This window comes from Micromesistius poutassou, assembly GCF_964030765.1.
Source record: "Micromesistius poutassou genome assembly, chromosome: 5".
Taxonomy (NCBI): domain Eukaryota; kingdom Metazoa; phylum Chordata; class Actinopteri; order Gadiformes; family Gadidae; genus Micromesistius; species Micromesistius poutassou.
Window position 1 is genome coordinate 12,509,196 of NC_140275.1, and position 18,173 is coordinate 12,527,368.

The following is an 18,173-nucleotide window of genomic DNA, read 5'->3' on the forward strand; positions in this document are numbered from 1 at the left end:
TCTGGGTCAAATCCTTCTAGTCGCAATCCTTTTTTAATTCTCCAATGCGCCTTTGGTTCGTGTTTTGAACATTGAATGGAAAATGTTACACGGCAACAGCAACACACCCCAGCATCGTAACGTGTAACCGTACGTTGCAATCGTAAGTTTTAATCGTACGTTTTTTGACACCGTATCGTCCTTTGCTCTTGTTCCTCTATGCATGATTTTGATGAAGCTGTGCTATGGCAAAAAAATAAAAATAAAAGTAAACAATGAATAAATATGCATTTCCTGTACAGTTCTCGGCAAGTTTACTGTGTGAACATGCTCACTATAAAACTCAATATAACTTGAATGATTTCGGAGTCCCTTTGAAACAGTTCTACCTAGCGCTCTGACCCGGTGCTGACCCCACCCTCCGCTCTCTCTCCTGGTGTGTGTTCCTCTGTGTGCCGCTGCTAACGTGGAAGAGGCCGATGTGTCGCTGGTCTAACTGTACCACACACACTTCGTCTAGATGTTTATTTACGTGAGAGCCCAAGCAACTACTGAATGGTTGTACTTTGTTGACCTTTTTGTGTTGTTCCTGTTGAATACACAGGGTTCCCAAACCAACCAGCTGTCTGCTAGGCTTTAGTTTGCAGGGGTTTGGAGACGATGGGGCTCTATGTTGTCATGCAGGAGATCGCCCAGTGAGTGTGTGCGGGGACGGCTGGTTTGACCTGTTGCCCATTGATTGCTCAACAGGTGTGCAGCCTCACTCACCCCCAGAGTCCAATCAGTCTGACTGGGGCCAGCTGACATTGCTGAAACCAGCCATCATCTGCACTGTAAATGTAGAATTGCATCCAGATGTGATGGTTAGATACGCTTACCAGCTGGTACAGTCCATCGGATAGGCTGGTAGGCTGATCTATCCCACATACATCAGGCTGGACACACCCACTATAGTGAGGTGACGAATGGATTGCTTTTGAAATGGCTTGTATGGCTGATAAACATCACATCAGTTTTGAAGGCCCTTAAATGTTACGCCAACCTTAACAAATCTTCAGATGTTTTAATGTTGTTATCTGGAGCAAATTGAACTTGTGAATATCTGCTATGGCTGGTGTATGGGAACCCTGTGTTGTGTTAGAAAGTGGCCTATTGTGGTTGACTCTCAGGAAAGCCACTTCCTGTGGCTCCTCTTAAAAAGTGGTGACACTCGACAGTTGTGAAGATACTGGACCACATTTTGTGAGTTTGCAGCCATCTTAATGTTAAGAAACCATTTTGTTTGCACCATTAACCACCAAGCTCATTCTGCACTAGCTCATCATAAATCATAAATCATCAGCAAGAATAAATAATGTATCCATTTTTTATTAATTCATACTAATTTATATGGCGGCCAACTCACAGGTGATATCTGGTAGCAACTGTTATACTCCCATTTAAAACGGGACTCTGACTGTATCACATTAGTTCCTTCACACTGAAGTTTTAAAACTACAGCTCTACAGTACTACTGGTCCAAACTACAGTTCCATGGTTAAAACTGGTTATACTGGTTACAACTACAGTACCAGTGGTAATAACTACTACTGACACTACCTTTCTCCTGGTCGGAACTACAGTTTTGTGAAGCACTACTTCTGGTTAAAACTACAGTTTTACTGGTTAAAGCTACAGTATTCATGGTTGAAACTATAGATTTTACAGCTTAATGTTTGCGATTTTTAAACCGATTTTTGTGGTATTGAAAATGGTTGAGCCTATGGAACAAACATATGTTTTGGTATCAATGGTTTAATCACACTTTTATGTTTTTATTCAGTGTTTTCTCAAAACCTCTGCTCTTTCGTTTTCTTCCGATAAGTCATTTTAAACCCGAAAACTGGCTTACTTTTGGCTCTCCTTCTGTGTGTCTTGTTGAAGAAAGCTTTATGTTGGCTAGACACCCTTGTTACATACTCATGTCTGTACAAGGGATGTACCACTCTTTAGATGGTTTGGCATGCATGTGGATATGCTGGCGCTGGGGAAAAAGTGAAATAAATCAATATTTATAGTATCTGAACTGAAACCTTGTCCATTGTGTCCCTCTGTTCACCAGTATAATCGATTTTATTGTTTTCCTTTCTGGGATCAATAAAATATAATAATAATAAAAAATAATAATAATCTTATCTAAGTTATATTTAGGTATTTGGCCTAGTAGGTAGCCTAGTAGGCAGTTATTTTTTTCCCTGTTTTTCCATTTTTTTTCCAGTTACAGGACATTTTAATATTTGGGGATTCATAGACCGTATAGGGCTTGTACATTGTTACATCACATCACATCCTGACGTATAGGAGTATAGGATTGTTATTGGTAGTAATTGTGTTTTGTTCAGTAATTACTCATTCAGTAATTGGTTTAGTAATTAATCAAGCAATCTTGTTGATTCTTTAATCTAAAAAAAAATTCATAATGGGGAGATATTGTTGTTTTTAAAACTGCCACAGTGTTTCGAATGGGAGACATGGCACAAGCCTAGATTATTCAAGATTTTACATTGCTACAACTCTCTTATCTGCAACCAAAAATCCCATGATTTATTCTAGTGTACAAGCCCTATACAATACTACATCAATAAGTCAGTGGACTGGTATCATTTCTGATAGTTCGACTCCATCAAGTTCAGGTCAAGAAAAGTTGACCACTTGCTACAAGTTGTTGTATTAAGGGGAACGGCATGGACCAGAATACCTGTTGTTTATTCTTTGTATGGTAAATTTCATCTAAAAATGTATGCACTGTTACGTGCAACTCAGTCTAGAGCCGATCAGATTCATCCACCTAATGACAATTACGAGGTCATTAGATTCAACCACCTAATGACAATTACGGAATCTCTGGCCATTTCGCCCTAAGTAGGCCTATTTAAAAGTTACAATTGTAATTTTTGTGAAGGATCATTTCCCCTGTTAACTTTATTACTGGTATGTACTGGATTTGTGAGAACACAAAGTCATTAGAAAATTGTCGTAGGCCTGCATCTAACAAGAATAATGATTCAAATAACCTCTGACAACAGTCAGTCAAGTAACTTTAATGTTTCACAGCAACGATTGCTCAGTAACAAAATATGTGCATAATTTCCTGCTCCTACTAAAAAAAGATAACAACATTTGAATTGTGATCACGCAGTGTGATCGAATGCATTCAGGGACTGATGCCGAGCAGTCTGTTTTTGTTGGGTTTTGCAACTCATCTCCCTTTATCTCTTCATCTCCATTTATCTCTTCATCTCCTGCAACTCCCTCCTCCTCTTAAGCGCAAGCAGGCACCACGTGGTTATTCGAAAAAACCTCAAGCATGACCTGAAAGTGTGCTAATCTCACAACCTAAGGCACTACCACTAGTATCTTTGACTCATAACAGGCATGTGGTTCTAATGTGTCAAGCTCTAACTGACTGTGTTCTCAGAAACCGGTCGCGTGTGGCTCGTGTCCCACCAGCGGCCCACCCACCCAGGCGTCCAGGTCATGGTACACCTTGTGCAGGGGCAGTCTCGGGTAGCGCACGCAGATCTGACACAGCCGCTCCCGCCAGTCGGTGTACGTCTTGATCTCGTGCGTCCGCCGCCAGCGGAAGTACTTCCCGTACTCCTCGCCGTCCGACGCCACGCTCCGCAGGTGGTCGGCCAGCGCCTCCACGCTGCCAAAGTCCTCCACGTGGATGAAGGAGCGGCGGGGGGCCAGGGCCTCGTAGGTGGCTCTGCTGGGGCCCAGCACCACGGGCACCGCCCCGGCCCCCAGCCCGTTCCTCCACAGCTTCTCGCTGATGTAGTCGATGGCGTTGGAGTTCTCCAGCGCCAGGTAGAAGTAGCAGCGGGCGATGGTGGGCAGCAGCTGCTCCGCCGGCAGGGGCCTCTGCACCCACAGGCCGTACACCTCCACGGGGACGCGCCGCCTCAGGCGCTGGTACACCTCCGCCCTGGCTTGGGTGGGCTTGTAGCGGCTAACCACCCAGCTGGCCAGGCAGGAGCGGTTCCGGGCGGGAAGGGGGCGTGTGGCGGAGTCGTCGTCCCGGCGACCCCCCACCGCCGACCGGGGTACGGTCCAGCCGTAGGGGATGGGGACATCGGCGTCACGCCGGTAGCTTACGGTGAGGTTGAAGAGGCCGTTGTACGGGCTGAGGTCTCCGTTGTTGACCGGCGGCTCCAAGGACATCCAGGCCCACCGCTGTGAGGGCGGGCGGGGGAGATGCAGGGGCAGGAAGGGGGAAGAGGAGGGGGGCGCCCAGCGGAGCTCGTGGTGGTGGAAGACCACCACGTCGGCGGTGGGGAAGGTGGAGCGGTCGTCGCTTAGGGAGCAGCCGGTGATGTTGTACATCTGGCGGCAGGGGTCGCCGTCCAGGGAGTAGGAGCGTCCGAAGGGCCAGGTCCAGAGCAGAATGCTGAGGTTCAGGGGTCTCGGGGGTGGGGGTGGGGCGGACTTCAGGCGGGGGGGGGTGGGGAAGAGGAGGCCCAGGTGGAGCAGGTAGGTGGAGAGGCTGAGCAGGGAGAAGAGGGTCAGCAGCTTGGAGACTGAGGTGTGCATTTGGAATGGGTTTGAGGGCCGCTTGTTCCAGAGATACAGAGGAGAGGTGAGGAGTTTAAAGCCTGCAGGGAAATCCAGGCTTGGTCAGAGAGGATGTCAGACTTTCCTCATTACTGCAGCAAATGAGGATGTGTAAAATATGACATGGTTATTTTATGTTACACTCATGGTTGAAGAGGAACAAAGGATATTGAAATTGCTGTGCAGCTAAAGCTGAAAAAAACTTATTTAGCTATAAATAAGCACTATAATAACAGTTGAAGTTGAGTTCAAGATCAATTGGACATGCTTTTCTTCCTCATTCAATCAAACTTGCAAACTGTATTTGCAGCCAATAACGCATGAGGAAAAATTGAAAAGATACTGAGATGAGGTATTTATATAATCCAATATATAATCAAGCTACACAATGAGTATAAATATAAGGGAACCATTTTCTATTTTGATGTTACATCTTAACGCAGTAAAACCATATAAATGGGTCATCCCTGTCTTGTTTCATAGATATAATAATGCATTTAGAACATGTACAAACTATATGTATCTATATGTACAAGTATCAGCCAATATTTAAAAATGTCTTGAAATTGTTATTCATTATTAATATCATTATTAGTAGTTGCTATCAGGCAGATGTACAAATGTATGCTTGACAAGTATAAGACTCACAGAATCTACATTCCTTGCAAACTAGAAGATCCATCAATTTTGTCAACAGAGGTTCATCTTCATCCCTTGTTACAAGTTCAGGTCTTTAAAACCTCCAATCTTACCTTTGTCCACAGTTGTTAATCTGGCTAGATCCACAGCATATAGTTCTGAGAGTCTGTTTGGAGAAGGTTTCCATCTCCCTCTCCCGCTCTCTCTCTCTCTCTCTCTCTCTCTCTCTCTCTCTCTCTCTCTCTCTCTCTCTCTCTCTCTCTCTCTATATATATATATATCTTACTTAATTTCTGTCTTTCTTTCTTTCTAAGTTGAGGGGAACTTGCCACACATTTTGAAATATATAATTTGCCACACACTGCCCCACCCTTTTTGCCCATATGCCCTGCTGGTTTCTTACACCCACGCACGCACGCACGCATGCACACACACACGCGCACACACACACACACACACACACACACACACACACACACACACACACACACACACACACTGCAACACTTATACCTGTAGGTGTGGCAGTGTAACATATTGGTTGAGGGTAGGAACGATTCTGACTGTTTTTAGTTCAAGTGTGAACGTTTTATAAACCACAAGCTGGTCTTCCTTCCTGTTTCGATGGCAGAGGAAGGAGCCCCGGCCCTGCCCAAGTGATGCCTACTAAAAACAACCACCCACGTTGACGGTTTGCTGTAAATCTCTTTGCTTTTGCTTGATTTCTTGTCGCGTTCGAGTTCCTTGTAAAGCTTGGTTGGCTGCTGCGCATCAAGAGGTTTCCAAGAAATGCAAAAGTTTCTATTAGTCAAATGTACTCGTCTCACCAGTAATTTCCGGTTTCTATTTTTGTTTTCAAAAACAAAAACACAACAAAGAAGCAAAAACATATTTTTTATTGAATATAATTTTATATAGCCTATAGCCTATATATATATATATATATATATATATATATATATATATACTTTTTCTGAACATTCAACATTATATTATTATCAATACTAATAATACTTATGTTACTAACAACAATTATAGAAACATATTTGCAGTCTAAACAGAAAGTGTGTAGTTTGCCTTTGTTAGTTTGTTTTTAATGACGAATCTAATTTCAGCAGGCAGAGCAGTATGCCCCAGGTCCACTAGGTGGCAGCAGTAGCGTTCTCTTACTACACTTCATATGTTTCATGTGTTTATGCAGTTCACTTTGGAATACATAGGCTAGTGAGTTCATCGGTTTTGCAGTAAGTTGGCCGTTGTAGGTCGTCGTAGGTACTGTCATAGGACTGGACTGCGGTTTATCAAAATAGGCTACATGATTGTATTTTATAGATTATCAGATAAATTGTGTCATCTATCCCATTTATTTAGTTATCTTCCTCACGTTCAAATAAAATGTCTGTTGTCAACCATTTACAAAAATGTGTAAGACATCCACTCCACACAGACAGACATAAATATTCAGATTAAGTTATGTTTTTTTTTTTTGTGCCTTAAAAATGCATTTAAAAAAATTTGGAAATTACATTTTAAGGTAGGCTATATTTACTATCCCTAAAAATTAGATCCAACGCATTATTATACTTTATTAAGCCAAAGACCGGGAGGTAAATAAGTGGGTCTCCTCCCACATTTCCCGCCCGACACTTGACATTCTCCTCCACACCGCCGTGGGCTCCAATCCCACCGCGTCCTGCGTGGACCTGAACCGCTCCTGAGGATTACGCCTCGGTTCATCTCCGAGCAGGATGACAGAGCACACACACCGTGCGGACAGCTGGCGGCAGGGCTTGGCATTGAACCGGCGACGCTACCGCGAGTCAGTCGCAAAAAACACTCGTCATCCCATCCCCTGAGTCCAGAATCCGGCAGAACCACAACATTAAAAAAAAACCGAGACCTGCGAGACGGTCGACTCGAGTGGGCGGGAGCTGCGGTTTTATAACCTGACGTGACGCCGGGATGCCACCGGAGAGGATTTCTTACATTTTATTTCAACTCGGGCGCAGGCCGTCGGTATCGTATCCATAAATAGGACGCTGAGACACCGAGTCACGAACATGGGGTTCCTCCACCAGCTCCATCTCCTCCTCTGGAAGAACATCTCATTGAAACGGAGAGGTCCGGTAGGTGAAGAACCCCATTGCATGTCCCGTGTGAAATGATGGGGGGGGGGGGGGGGGGGAAGGTGGGATAGGTGTGTGTGTGTTGTTTGGAAATGACTGCTCCCATGGTCGGGAATGACAACAGCACACCAGCTGGCGGACCGGCGTGTTTTTTTTGTTTTTTTTAACGGTCCGTGTAACATTTGGGACTGCTGCATTGCCTACAGGTTGCAGTGCGTTATTTCACCAATGCACATGTACTTAATAAAGCACATGCTGTGCTGTTTGATTGAGATGACAGAGCTCAAATGACGTCCACAAATGAGGATTTTTTTAAGAAGCTGGCGCGGGGACCCTGCTTTGTGCGCGCGTCAAACAGGTTGCTGGTGTGTGTGATCATCAGCAACTTCTGCAGCCTAACCATCCCGTGTTAAGGTCATCTTCATCTTTCTATCTTGGACGAAGATGATCTCATAAATTGGCAAGCTGTGGTGGTCGCACAAATCCGTTTTGTGCTGCGCCCACAAGTGTCGGAGCTGATTCATTGTGATATGATATCATTTTTTGGAGCTGATACTCAATATAAAGAACACAAACGACTTGAGAGGATTTCTGGAAGTTCAAAAGATATAGGTCTACTCAGTCTTCGGTAAACGGAGATCTGAGTGGCTTATGATTTATACTATCTTCAACATTACCTGAAGGACCAAGGAACCATAACTAGGTGCACCAGTGACAAGAAACCCCAACAGGTGTAGGATTCATTCATTTTCTTAGTGTCATATTTTGTCTTACTAACTTACCTTCATTGACAGCAAGGCTGGTGTGAGCTAAAGATCTATTTCCCAATGGAGAGAAGCCAGAACCATGCTTATTTTAGCTTACCATATATCCATAATTGTCCATAAATTGTATCAAATTCCACAGCGTCCCAGTCAGTACTTCTGCATCACAACTCAGTTAACACCACATTATCTCATTGCTGATAGTTATGGTATCAGCAATAGGATGGTATGGGTCAGGTATATATTTTAATATTTGTGGTGGGATAAGTTGTCACTTTCTACTCTCAAAAGTAAAACCGAGAAAACGGTACGGAAGTATGGAGGTACATTCACAAAATATTCCACTCAACTCTGTTAAGACTGTAGTTTCAGTTAAGTTAAAAAGTAAATCTGCTTTGGAATGCAGTGTAGTATCTCAATGTTCTCCCTTTGCTATTTAGGCCTATGACCTCGAGTGAAAACCGTTCTCTTGTACTTTCCATCCCAGAAGGTTGGTTCACTACCAGCTTAATGAAGAGTTGCATGTGGTGCATGTGGTTTCTCTTCCAGCATCTCAGCGTAGTCCCAGCAAAGGGTCTAGACGTAGAGTCCCCACAAAGAGGGTCAGTCCAGACATTGAGTCCAGACTCATAGCAGCGACGTAGAGGCCCAGCGAGGTAGAGTCCCAGTGAGGTAGAGGCCCAGCGAGGTAGAGGCCCATTGAGGTAGAGGCCCATTGAGGTAGAGGCCCAGCGAGGTAGAGACCCAGCGAGGTAGAGGCCCATTGAGGTAGAGGCCCAGCGAGGTAGAGGCCCAGCGAGGTAGAGGCCCATTGAGGTAGAGGCCCAGCGACGTAGAGACCCAGCGAGGTAGAGACCCAGCGAGGTAGAGACCCAGCGAGGTAGAGACTCCGCGAGGTAGAGGCCCAGCGAGGTAGAGACCCAGCAAGGTAGAGGCCCAGCAAGGTAGAGGCCCAGCGAGGTAGAGACCCTGACGTCCAACGACGTCTGTATATTCCTAAACTTAAACCTTTTACATATTAATCCTCCAGATGGTACGATGAAACCAACCTGCCAACAAACAACATGGTTGGCACACAGACACACACAGACACACATCACACACACACACACACACACACACACACACTTCATAATCATAAACATAAGAACAACCAGCCATTTTTTTTTTTTTTGCTTAGCTTGTGTGCATCACGTGATACCATAGCTGTTAACCCAGTTAGTAGGAACCTAGTTTTAAGACCAATGAATGAATAACTGTTTTATGTATTTTAAGATTCAACGGAGTGATTGGCTGTAGGGTCGTGTGTGTGTGTGTGTGTGTGTGTGTGTGTGTGTGTGTGTGTGTGTGTGTGTGTGTGTGTGTGTGTGTGTGTGTGTGTGTGTGTGTGTGTGTGTGTGTGTGTGTGTGTGTGTGTGTGTGTGTGTGTGTGTGCGTGCGTGCGTGCGCACGAACGCCTTGGGTATTTTTAACCTGTGTTCTTCTTTCTTTAAGGTCCACTATAAGTGCTAGGGTGGCTGGTATAAATAGCAACAGTCTGTATTCAGGTCCATCTCTGCTCAGGGTTGGGGGGGGGGGGGGGGGAAACTGCTTAGTCAGTCATGGTCTTTGCCAGCCTCAGCACCTATCAGCCCCCACCTTGGATGAAGATGTTCAGATGAAGACGTTTGAGTGAGAATCTGAATCTTACTTATCTGATGAATTTATTGTTATTATTAATATAGACATTCCTGAGCAAGATGTATAAGCCGTAATGGCTTCTGAATTCCCAGTACGTCGCTTTGGATAACGGCAGTAAACATAAATGGTAAATGCCCACTTTGTAAATAATATTACTCTTATTCAAAGAGCTTTATTTGGTTTCATTGGGTTCTATGCAGGCTTGTTGTTTAGTCAGAGAGACATTTGAATCTCTGTGGGATGATCATAAATTTAACAGGTACGCCTTTGTTGCATACTTCCTGGAAGGAGGAGACAGATATGGAAAGAGGGAGGGAGGGAGTGAAAGGAGAAAGAATTCTGTTTAGCATGTGTGGTTCAACTCCGACACTGTTCTTTGCATAACCAGCAAACTGTGTTGACTCTCTGTTGAAGATTATCTAATCAACATCATGATGTCACGCAGTAGCCTTGTTTGGCTCCCTCCTCTGTACACTCCCCCCTCTCTGCCTCCCTCACCTGAAGCCTGCTTTATTTTAACAGGCACATTTGGCTGGTGACAGGAATCATTTGGCTGGTCATATTGTGTCCCAGGTGATTCCTCATCAATGGCAAACTGTTCACTGCTTTTACATGAATAGCAACAAGCAGCAGTTGAGTCACGAGTGCAAACAAGTAACCTAGATACATGGAATAGTAAGAAGGTAGGCCGAAACGATAACAAACAAATAATTAAATAAAATGGACAATATATGATAATAAATATTTGTTTTATTTGTTTTATTTATTTACAATGCTTTGTTTTTTGTTGAGATGAAGATGACGTGATCTGTTGCTAAAATCTTCAAAGATGTGTTCCTCTTGTACACCTGCACTAGCTAGCTCTGTGTTGTAACAGTTGGTGGTCCCCACAGGCTCACTTTGCGTTTGCTGACCTGTTTCTTCACCTAATTGACTCCATATGCTCTCCCAAATGGTCATTGAAATGGTTAAGTTCTGAATAATAATAAGCCAACCCATTATCCACAGCCATTTGACAAAAGGTAAAGTCATTCAATCTCTACAGTGCTTGCGGATATGTCACTGTTTATAAGGGTCGGGAAGATGCTATTTATGCCATCATGCTTTAGTTAGTTAGTAACTTTTATTGTTAAATAATGTAATCTTGTTGTGGATTTTCCCTTGTTTGTTTTTCACTTTTTATTGCTTTTTAGCACCAATAGTGCAGTAAATAGCATTGGATTGATTGATTGATAACTAAACAGTCCCATCACTTCTCTTTATAGGTTCAGATCCCAAACCGCACAAGCCTACATATCCTGCCTTGTTTGGCTGCTAGCACCTGAAGAAAGTGAGAAAGTCCCAATGTCACAAGACACTAGCCCCGCAACGGCTACAGAGCAGAACAGCTGCTCGTCTAACCCAGATAGCTGTTACCTTCAGCCAGGCCTTGCCATCGGCTTACACTGGAAAAAAACACTGCCTGGTATCTATGACGACGAGGGCTAGAAGAGGAGAGAGTTTAAGAGAAAGAGTGGGTAAGGGAGAACTGAGAGGGTGGGGAGAGAGATGGGACGAGGGAGGGCAGGGAGGGCAAAGGAGGGAAAGGCAGAATTAACAGGAGGGCCAAGAGGCATATATATCCTATATGTTTTATCAGAGAGAAAAATGTGATGAATAAAAGATTTTCAGGAAGATTTGACAGGAGTAGAGAGTGAGGGAGCCAGGTATTGAAAGGGAGAAAGGGGACTCTGTAGAATAAAAATGAGTAAGTAGCAGGGTTAAATGAAATGCAGTAAATGCATCATGGAAATTTGTAAGGAGGAGAGGGGTGCAAAGGAATGGCTAACGGAGGGGAGTAGCGGTCAGCATACTTCAAAAGAAGTCCATTTTACTTCGGCTGCAGAGACTGCAGCAGTCCTTTGCAGAAAAACTTGTTTCATACTCAATGCGGTTTCATATGGTCACTGAACTTTCATTAGTTAAGATCAGAGGGATCTCCATGGAGTAGGGGAAATCAGATTAAAGTAAATCGTGCCTGCCTTGTTTTTCTGAGTAATCACACACAGAATGTTCGCATTGCCATAATCTGGGGAGATTTCAGGAAGTTACAAAAGCTTGGTGGTGCAGGAAGTGCTGCAAAAAAGAGTTTGGCGAGGTATGCATTGTTTGTTTTCTCCACAATCACATCATCGCCCCTTTTCATGTATTCTGAGCGCTCAGTCGGACAAAGGAGAGGAGACAGGGACAGCTAGTACAGTCAGAGAAAGATAACCCGGCACACACCAGGAGAGAGAAAAAGACATGCATCTTGAGCAGAAGTTTAACTGACGGCTGAATGAATTATAGATGTCACCTGCGATGTCTAATAGAGTAGCCTGGCCAGTAGCGAGCTCTAAGCTTTAAAACAGGGTGTTGGACAGCAGTTCCGGGCAGGGCATTTTGTATACGGATGTGGAAACCCGAGCCATTAGATGTTCAGTGGTGTCGAGGGCAGTGCTGCGCTTTACTAACCTTGAGCTAACAGATGGCTAATTCACAATGTTGTGCAGGTTTAGGGTGACCCTGTTAGCACAGAAGCTAATCACTGCTACAACATTAAGCAGACTCTGAACTAATCTATATGTTCATACCAAACAAATGTATGACATACGTTGCAGTCTAAATTAATCATGACAAAAAGGCAGGTTGTAAAATTTCTAAAAAATAAAAAAATTTCTAATATCGATATGTTTGAAATATTGTTATTGTCAAATAAATACTTTATTGTCAATATCAGAAGAGATAGTTTATGATGGGTTATTGATAATTGAAGGTTCTCAGGTGCTAAAATTCCTGAACATGAGTCTGAACAAGGCTGCTAGTCCGAACCCCGGCTCCTCCTCCTAGAGTGTTGAGGTGCCCCTGAGCAAGACACCTAACCCTAACTGCTCCTGATGAGATGGCTGTCCCCTTGAATGGTTGACTTCGCCATCGGTGTGTGAATGTTTGTATGAACGCTTTAGGTAAAAGCAAAATTCAAGTGACTATCGGGATTATTTTGCTTCCGCAACACTTTTGAGTCAGGTTGACATAAAAAGGTGAGTCTGGACTCAAAAAGGTTGACTTTCAACGCAGAAATGCATATGTTGAAACCTTAATGGTACCATCCTACAGCGAGCACTAAAGTGTATTTGCCAATAGTTGATTCGCATCAACGTCTGGTGAACTGTGTCCATTACCTCGACGGACCGGTAGAACCTTAACACTAACGTTATATCCATACGTTAAACCATGCAAAATTATACTGTATCCCAGTTTTTACAGAACCGCAATATTTATTGTCACTCAATAATAGTCGTAATATTGCCTCATGAGGTCAATGCCGATATACGTCTCTACACTTTTTTTTAACCAGTCAGTGCCAATCAACCGTTGTTTAGCTAATCAGCAAGGGGTTTATAGAAAGATTCCAAATTGTTTACATAGTGTTGCATCCTCAGCAACATCCCATAATGAAGCAATTCATTTACATTACTCTATCCGAACAAACATGGCTGCCCCTTTAGTCAGCATAACTCTTTGGGACAAGCTTCAACAAGAGGCAGCAGTTTGGCCTGCCAGAAGCTACTATCCATTGATTGAATGGGACCATAATAGCTTTAAGCAGCTGGTCTATGCCTTTCAATCTGTCCTGCTTATGACTTGAGAAGAAATATATTCATCATTTGTGTTTGATTTTGAGGAAAACTAAATTTTGACCCGTTTTTCCTGTCCATCTGTTTGTGTTCCAATTTTTACATTTTCATTTTTAAACACCTGTATTTACAAGTAATCCTTTTCCAAAATTACTTGAATACACTATTTGGGATTTGGCCAAAACATTTTTGATTATCAATTATATCAAGAATAGGTTTGAAAGTTACAAATCATAATGTTTCAGGTTAGATTTGCATGCACAGTGAACTACACTGTGACTTTAAACTGGCTGAAAAGCCTGTTTTAGTAGTAAATATGACCTCTGCACCTACACCTTACTGTGTGCTAACTGTTGATCTCTATTAATACTAAATAATTTGCTCTCCTGAACACTTGTGTGTGAGTTCACAGCCCTATTCAAATACGTTTTATTTTAAGCAAAAATAACAACAATTCAGGATTTACAATATTTAGCGATCCAGTCTCATATATCAGACAGATGAGTTCACCAACGACAAGTTTAACCAATACCATGTCGAGACTGCCTCATGAGAGAGAAAGACTTTATGAAACGTCCAGAGAGAGGGGATGGGAAGGCAGACCACAGTGTACCATTGAGACGCACACATGCTGACTTGCAACATCTGGCATGGGGTAAACATTTAAAATGACAACAAGAAGCAAATAAAGGTGAATTTGAACCCTGATATGAGTTGTTGCAGGATTTGTGGACCAATGCAGTTATCCCAGCAGGTTGGAGCAGTTTGGCTCCGTTGCTGTGTGTTCTTCCTATTGAATAATGAAGACAATGAAGTTCTGTAGGACTGTCCTCTCTGCCTTAGGGTCTGGCTGGAGGGAACCTGAAGCCATTGTCTGCCCACCACAAAACGGTCATTAATCATAATGAGCTCCTGATTATCCTCTACATCCTCATCCCCTCTCTCACGAGAAGTAATCAACCCTATTCTACCCTGTCCTCTCGTCTTCTTCCCTCCTTTCCTTTCCTCCTTTTCTCTCCTTTTATCCTCTCGTTCTCATTTATTCTACTCTACTCTTAAACATTCTGATGAAACCACTCTGATTACGCATGGCAATTCTCCTCATCTCTAAGTGTGTGTGTGTGTGTGTGTGTGTGTGTGTGTGTGTGTGTGTGTGTGTGTGTGTGTGTGTGTGTGTGTGTGTGTGTGTGTGTGTGTGTGTGTGTGTGTGTGTGTGTTCCCAATCTTGCAAACCATCGACTATCGCCTGACGCAATTTGTGTGTGTGTGTGTGTGTGTGTTGAAGGACAAACAAAATGCCATCCTCAATTTTGATTGAGGGAGGGAGAGAGAGAGAGGTCTCTGCTCTCCCTCTTCCATCACTACCAGTGGCTCCTTTGACGTGTCCATCTGCCCCAATAAAAACAAGTGTGTGTGTGTGTGTGTGTGTGTGTGTGTGTGTGTGTGTGTGTGTGTGTGTGTGTGTGTGTGTGTGTGTGTGTGTGTGTGTGTGTGTGTGTGTGTGTGTGTGTGTGTACGCACACATTTCAGTAGTAGTTAATAGAAAAGTTGACGTTGTTATAAATATCCATCTGTGCGAGGACAGTCGTCCTCGAAAATAATGGTTGCCTGGCAACAAGCGCCAACAATGCTTTTCCACTTCGGTCGAGCGTGTAACAGTGACGTTGAAATATTCTGGGCGTTTGTGTTGTTCCGTGCATATAAGCGGCGCGGGGGCCAGAAGCCGTAAGCGGTGGCATCAATCTGGACTCTGTGGGTCCGTTACAATGGAGTAGGTATTAGGTAGTATACCCGAGCTGAGCCTGAGATACTATGGAGAGGGAAAACTATACAACAGGCTGTTGGGGAAGGCTCTGTTGTACCCCCTGTATTCCTCTCCGACTGCTTTACGCACTAGAAATATTAAGAGGTTTCTTTCTAAAATATAGGAATGTTTGTTTTGATTAATTGAACATTATTATTTATTACATGTTTCACTGTCATTTAGTAGACTTACAGTGAATTCTTACCGGATCCATGTCATTAAGGAGCATGTAGAGGTTAGGGAATCTTGCTCAGAGATGCCTAAAAGTAGAGTGTTGATAGGCTTTCAAACTCACAACCTTTCGGCTTGTCGAACACCTGTTTCTTTGTTGGCGTTTTTCTGTTCTCTCTCTGCCTCCTTCTGCGTACCTTTTATCCCTCTTTCAGTCCATCTCGGTCACTCTCCCCCTTTCTCTCTCTAACTCCTCTTTCCCTCTCAGACTTTCTTTTTGTAGCTCTCTTTGTAACCCCTCTCTCCCTCTCCCTCTCTCGGCCACTCTCACCTTTTCATTCCAAAGAGAGGGAAGTGACTGTACTCGGGGAGGTCAAGAAACTAAACTATTTAGCAAGGGAGAGTGAAGGAGATAGGCAGTGAGCACGTAAACCTGTCCCATCATTTATATATTAAGGTGTTGCCCTAGATACAAGCGACAAAGTGGAACAGACTGCATTTGAGAGTGGTCACTGGGAGTTAAAAATAAAATAAAAAATCTCAAATGTATAAAGTAATCTTGGTTTTTATGCACACTGTTTATATCCAATTAGTGGTTGCGAACAGCTATGGAAGACCAGCTGTCAAGTTCAGTGTGTGTGTGTGTGTGTGTGTGTGTGTGTGTGTGTGTGTGTGTGTGTGTGTGTGTGTGTGTGTGTGTGTGTGTGTGTGTGTGTGTGTGTGTGTGTGTGTGCCATCTCCGAATTGCCGCGGTAACGTCGTAGATGACAGCTGATGATGTCACCAATGTTCCACAAGGACAACAACAACACTTTGTTTCTCTGTGTGTGTGTACATCCAAAAATACACCCTGGCCCGTTTCCCACCAAAACACTGCCTCGTGCTGGCTTCCATTGACAGGAAATGCATTACTCATTAATTAAGTTATTTACAGTCTGTCCCTTAAAAATAGCATCTGTTCTCCTTTAGAACCCACACAGACACCCCCCCCCCCCACCCCCACGATCTCTCTCTCACACACACACACACAGACAGACAGACAGACAGACAGACAGACAGACAGACAGACAGACAGACAGACAGACAGACAGACAGACAGACAGACAGACAGGTCTGTGTAGCACACATCTAGCCTACATTTACATACTGCAGCAGAAGCCTAATCTTGAGGCATGCAGGCTTGGATACATCAAGGCCCCAACAGGTTGTTCTATAAATAGCCGCTCCTTTTTGCTGATGCAGGCATTAGTTGAAATCTGTCGACTGTAAAATTAGGGCTCCGCCATAACATGAAAATATACGTCTTAGCAATTCAGCTGGAAATTTTGAAAAGCAGTTCTATTTTCTAATTTTACAGTGCAGGGATTTCCAGTGGTTCAGCCGTTCAACCGTTAATAGTGGAAAAAAAAACATGACACGCATTAGATGCATTATGTGTTGGCTTGCATAATTCCTAGTGAAGATAAGATGTATGTTGTCATCCAAATTTGGGAATTTAGTGATGTGATTGCACTAGGATGGTGGTAGAGCCAGCAGGCTATTAGCACTAGCATTGTGGTTGCCCTAGCTTGTTGGTATAACTAGCATTGTTTTTTAGCTCTTGTGTGGTGGTAGCTTGAGCATGGTGTTAGCATTAGCACAACTGCAGTTGATGTCCCAGATTCACAGTGTACCCCACACACACGCACACACATGCACACGCCGCACACACCGGCTAACCACAGCGCGCTATGCGGCATGGTGTCGACTCCGCATTAGGTACCAGGGGGGTGTGTCAGTCTGTGTATTTTTGTGTGTGTCTATGCGTCTGTGTCTCTTTAATGACTCCTCTGGCAAGGTTTTCTACACACACACACGCACACTTGCACACACACACACACACACACACACACCCCTGTGTAAGTAAATGCATGTTTACAATATAATACAGGTCAATATTCATATCTGCCCTATGTGTATCGTGGTTAGTTATTAATGTGGCATTTGCACATGTTATCATTGAATTGTTTGATTTACTCTCTTGCACTCTTTCTCTCTCAGTCCATGCACAGTGATCTTTTCCTGAATCCTTTCTCTGGAGATGTTGTTAATAATTAAACTGCTGATGAGTAGCAAGTCACTCGTCAATAATAGATCAGCTTCACAGGTCTAGCTACAGCCTTTCTTTTGCTTATGCCAAAGGAGCCTTTTTGATAAAAAAAAACTGTTTTACGATGTCACAACAATATCGACCGGGAAATGTCAAAAAATCACCCATGATTTATTTCCATTTACCCGGCATTTGCATGATAAAAGCAAAACTAACTAAATAAAATATAAATAAAACGGAATTCAAGTATCGATTTCTCAAAATATATCAACATATCTTTTTAATACCAGCAGTTTGCACTATTCATGTGCTATTTTCTAATTCTAATTTTAGGATTTATTTTTTAAATCTGTGTATTGTATCTATATATTTGACTTGACAGAAACAACCTGTAAGCACACCTGTTGCTAAGGCCCAAGCAATCTGTCCCCATGGCAACGTCCTCTACTACCAGGAAGCCAGGATTGTTGTCTCGTGTGAATGCTGTTTAAAGGTGTTGACGCGCCATCATTGTATTATAATCCAATTAGCTTTGCCAATGTCCAGTTCAGGAGACAGCAGGAAATGCATGTTGCGTTTTCATTTTTCTTTTCTCTCCAAGCTTTGAAGCTATTCGTGTTAATGATGATGATTATGTTAATATAAACCAAAACAATGCTACATGATATATAA

General features: G+C 43.3%; 2 protein-coding genes across 2 annotated transcripts in view; one reads left to right on the plus strand and one right to left on the minus strand.

The window, feature by feature from the left end:
• Positions 1-3,432: 3,432 nt before the first annotated feature.
• On the minus strand, positions 3,433-4,551 carry LOC311343290 (alpha-(1,3)-fucosyltransferase 7; the record flags this gene model as incomplete). The annotated part of the gene is made up of 1 exon (XM_084468165.1): positions 3,433-4,551. The coding sequence occupies one exon, from the start codon at positions 4,549-4,551 to the stop codon at positions 3,433-3,435; it is 1,119 nt and encodes a 372-aa protein (XP_084324291.1).
• Positions 4,552-6,921: 2,370 nt separating this feature from the next.
• abca2 (ATP-binding cassette, sub-family A (ABC1), member 2) overlaps positions 6,922-18,173 on the plus strand; it is a 54,579-nt gene continuing 43,327 nt past the window's right edge. The window contains exon 1 of the mRNA XM_084468697.1: positions 6,922-7,337. Within this exon, the coding sequence (XP_084324823.1) occupies positions 7,272-7,337 (66 nt within the window). The 5' untranslated portion in view covers positions 6,922-7,271. The remainder of the gene's footprint in view (positions 7,338-18,173) is intronic.